Below are 2,649 nucleotides of genomic sequence, written 5' to 3' on the forward strand. Positions count from 1 at the left end.
GTAAGCCCTCCTTCCAGAAGAACTGCCATCCTCCATCTCCTCGGGTACAGCTGAAGGGGGTTGTGGAGTGATAAAAATTTATGTTTTCATCAAACCGGGCCAAGGAGAATGGGGGTCCCACACCCAAAAGAATGAAGACACGACAGAACAAGGACTCAGTACGTGAGATGGGAGAATGGCATAGAACATGAGAACCAAGCAGGAGCTGTGGGCTGGGACTGAGGCTCCCAGCAAAACTAGTGGGCATGAGTTTGGCATAGTGGAGTGCCAGGGTTTCATGGGCTTTGGGAGTCTGGGAGCACGGCAGGAGTGGAGGGAGATACAAAACAGGACTGATACAGTGATCCCTCTCTTAGATGTCAATGCGGAGTGGACGGAAGAAAGAGACTCCAGGGCCCCGAGAGGAGCTCAGGTCACGGGGTCGAGCTTCCCCTGGCGGCGTCAGCACCTCCAGCAGTGATGGCAAGGCTGAGAAATCCCGACAAGCGACAAAGGTAGTATAAGCTAGCGCCCAAGTGTGGGGTGGCCAAGGAGTGCCCAGATTGTAGGATCCATTTCAGGATTCAAGGATACAGACCAGAAGGGTTCCACCAAGGAACCCATGCTGGGTTAGTTTTCTGGAATGGACAGGATCCCTCTTTCCGCTCATCCTCACCATCTTGCTCTTTCCACCATCTCTTAAGAACTGGTTTTCAGTCTCACGAGCCCCTATTAGTACTAATTTTTGCCATATCCTGGCTCCATGTTGCTCTGCTAGGGCCTTCAACACATGTGCTCTGGTGGCTGTGACTCGCTGCAGGCCTGGCATGTTGAGAAATTTCCCTGTGACTCTCCCACCTCTCTGTTCTTCTCTCCCTTGCAGAAAGGCCGGGTGGAGGAATCCTGTACCCCCAAGGGCAGCAAGCAGGGCCGAACAGAAGAGATCTCAGAGAGTGAAGGGGAGGACACCAATGCTCCCAAGAAAACCAAAACTGAGGTGAGTTCTTCCTGCTGTGATTGCTGGCTTGACCCAGGTCCAGGGCAAAGGAGTCTCCTGTTCCCTACCTGTGCTGCTTGTGCCTGCCTGACTTGAGGTTCCTGCTACTTGAGAGCCTCAGCACTTCAGGTTTGCACTGCAGCTCTTCCAACATGAATGGCATCTGCCTAGCTACAAAGAGGCCACTGGGACTGATGACTGAACAGAGGAAGGCTGTCCATCTCTTTTGCTTTGTCTGCAGGGGACTGCTGTGCTCTCAGAGCTCGGCACATGCCCTGCCTTTGCCAGCTTGGTGCACAGCCACTGGTTGAGTTAGGGTCAGCCTCTTGTGATGCTCCAGCACAGTGTGAAATGGAGGTGCTTAAGTCGTGGTGGGTTCCAGGTGACAGCTGTGCAAAACCTGCTCATGTATAGACCTAGTTGTGGCAGGATTTTTCCAAAATGCCAAGAGCACCAGGCTGTATTGGTGGCTGGATGGTTGGAGGAAGACTCAGTTCTTGTGCTTCTCCACTCCCTGCTAGCCTATTCAGGGCACTGACCTTTTAAAGGCCTGCAAACACTGGGATATTTGCACAAGTTATAACGTCATTGTAATTGTGGTCACTGTGGTTACACTTTCATAATTTCTCCACATGGACACTCCATTCAGCTCAGCAGTGATACTTTTTCAGCTCCTGTAAGTCCTGAAGCTCAAGGACGGCAATTGTTAATTATCCATGCTAACTGCTTAATCAGTAGTGGTTCATTGCCTGAGGCAGTGGTGATGGAGAGGAGCAGGGATTGGGAAGCACAGTGGGGACTCCTGGAGGTAGGGAGTGGGGCAGTAAGAGGAGTCTGGAGGGGATCTGGTCTCCTTGACCAGGGAGAGCTCTGCAGGGGCAAGAAGAGCAGTTCTGGGTCTGGGGGCTGTGCTGGGCCCACTGGTGTGTGCTGCTCTGTGCCACCTGGTGATACCATACCCTGGCCAACAGCCCATCACTAGTGGTGATGGTGCTATGACCATTTGTATCTGTTCACTCCCAGCCTTGTCTGTAACAGTTCTCTTCCTTCCCTTGCTGCCTCCTTACACAGGGTACCCATTGTTAGCTTCTTTCTGAGCCAGAGATGCTCATGAAGGACCTGAGAGCACTGGAGGCAAATCACGAGGACTGGTGTTATTCATACCTTGCCAGACAATGTCTCCTTCCCTCTACTGGGTTTTCTAGTGCAGGGGCTGACAGAGAAAGGTCAGAAAGCAAGTTCTCTGGAAACTTGAAATGTGTTGCATATGGTCTGGTAGAATTCATAATGTCTCTTTCCTCCTTCCTACTTCAGGAGTTGCCTTGTCTTCCATCCCCATCCGATGTTGACAGCCTTGATGGCCACAGCTTCAATGATGAGATGAGCAGTGACCCACGGGACATTGACCAGGATAATAGGAGCACCTCTCCCAGTGTCTACAGCCCTGGCAGTGTGGAGAATGACTCCGACTCCTCCTCTGTGCTGTCCCAAGGGCCGTCTCACTCCTACCACCACCCTCCACTCTTCCCCCAGAGCCCACCGGTAGCTCCACCTCCCGACAGCCTGGCCCGTCCACCAGAGCCCAGCTTTGGGCTCCCAGGCGAGGTGCACCCCCAGGGACCCCCTGCAGGAAGCTACCATTCCCAGCTGGAGGGCCAGGCTTCCCGCATTTT

At 53.1% G+C, this 2,649-nt stretch overlaps 1 protein-coding gene across 1 annotated transcript; it reads left to right on the forward strand.

The window, feature by feature from the left end:
• Nucleotide 1: 1 nt before the first annotated feature.
• Nucleotides 2–2,576, forward strand: LOC103800301 (atrophin-1-like; the record flags this gene model as incomplete). The annotated part of the gene is made up of 4 exons (XM_009072672.1): nucleotides 2–158; nucleotides 357–494; nucleotides 863–976; nucleotides 2,291–2,576. Coding segments are annotated over exons 1-4 (616 nt in total), but the record flags the coding sequence as incomplete, so codon positions are not given.
• Nucleotides 2,577–2,649: the final 73 nt, after the last annotated feature.

The sequence above is a fragment of the Acanthisitta chloris genome, unplaced genomic scaffold, assembly GCF_000695815.1.
Source record: "Acanthisitta chloris isolate BGI_N310 unplaced genomic scaffold, ASM69581v1 scaffold18434, whole genome shotgun sequence".
NCBI classification, from domain to species: domain Eukaryota; kingdom Metazoa; phylum Chordata; class Aves; order Passeriformes; family Acanthisittidae; genus Acanthisitta; species Acanthisitta chloris.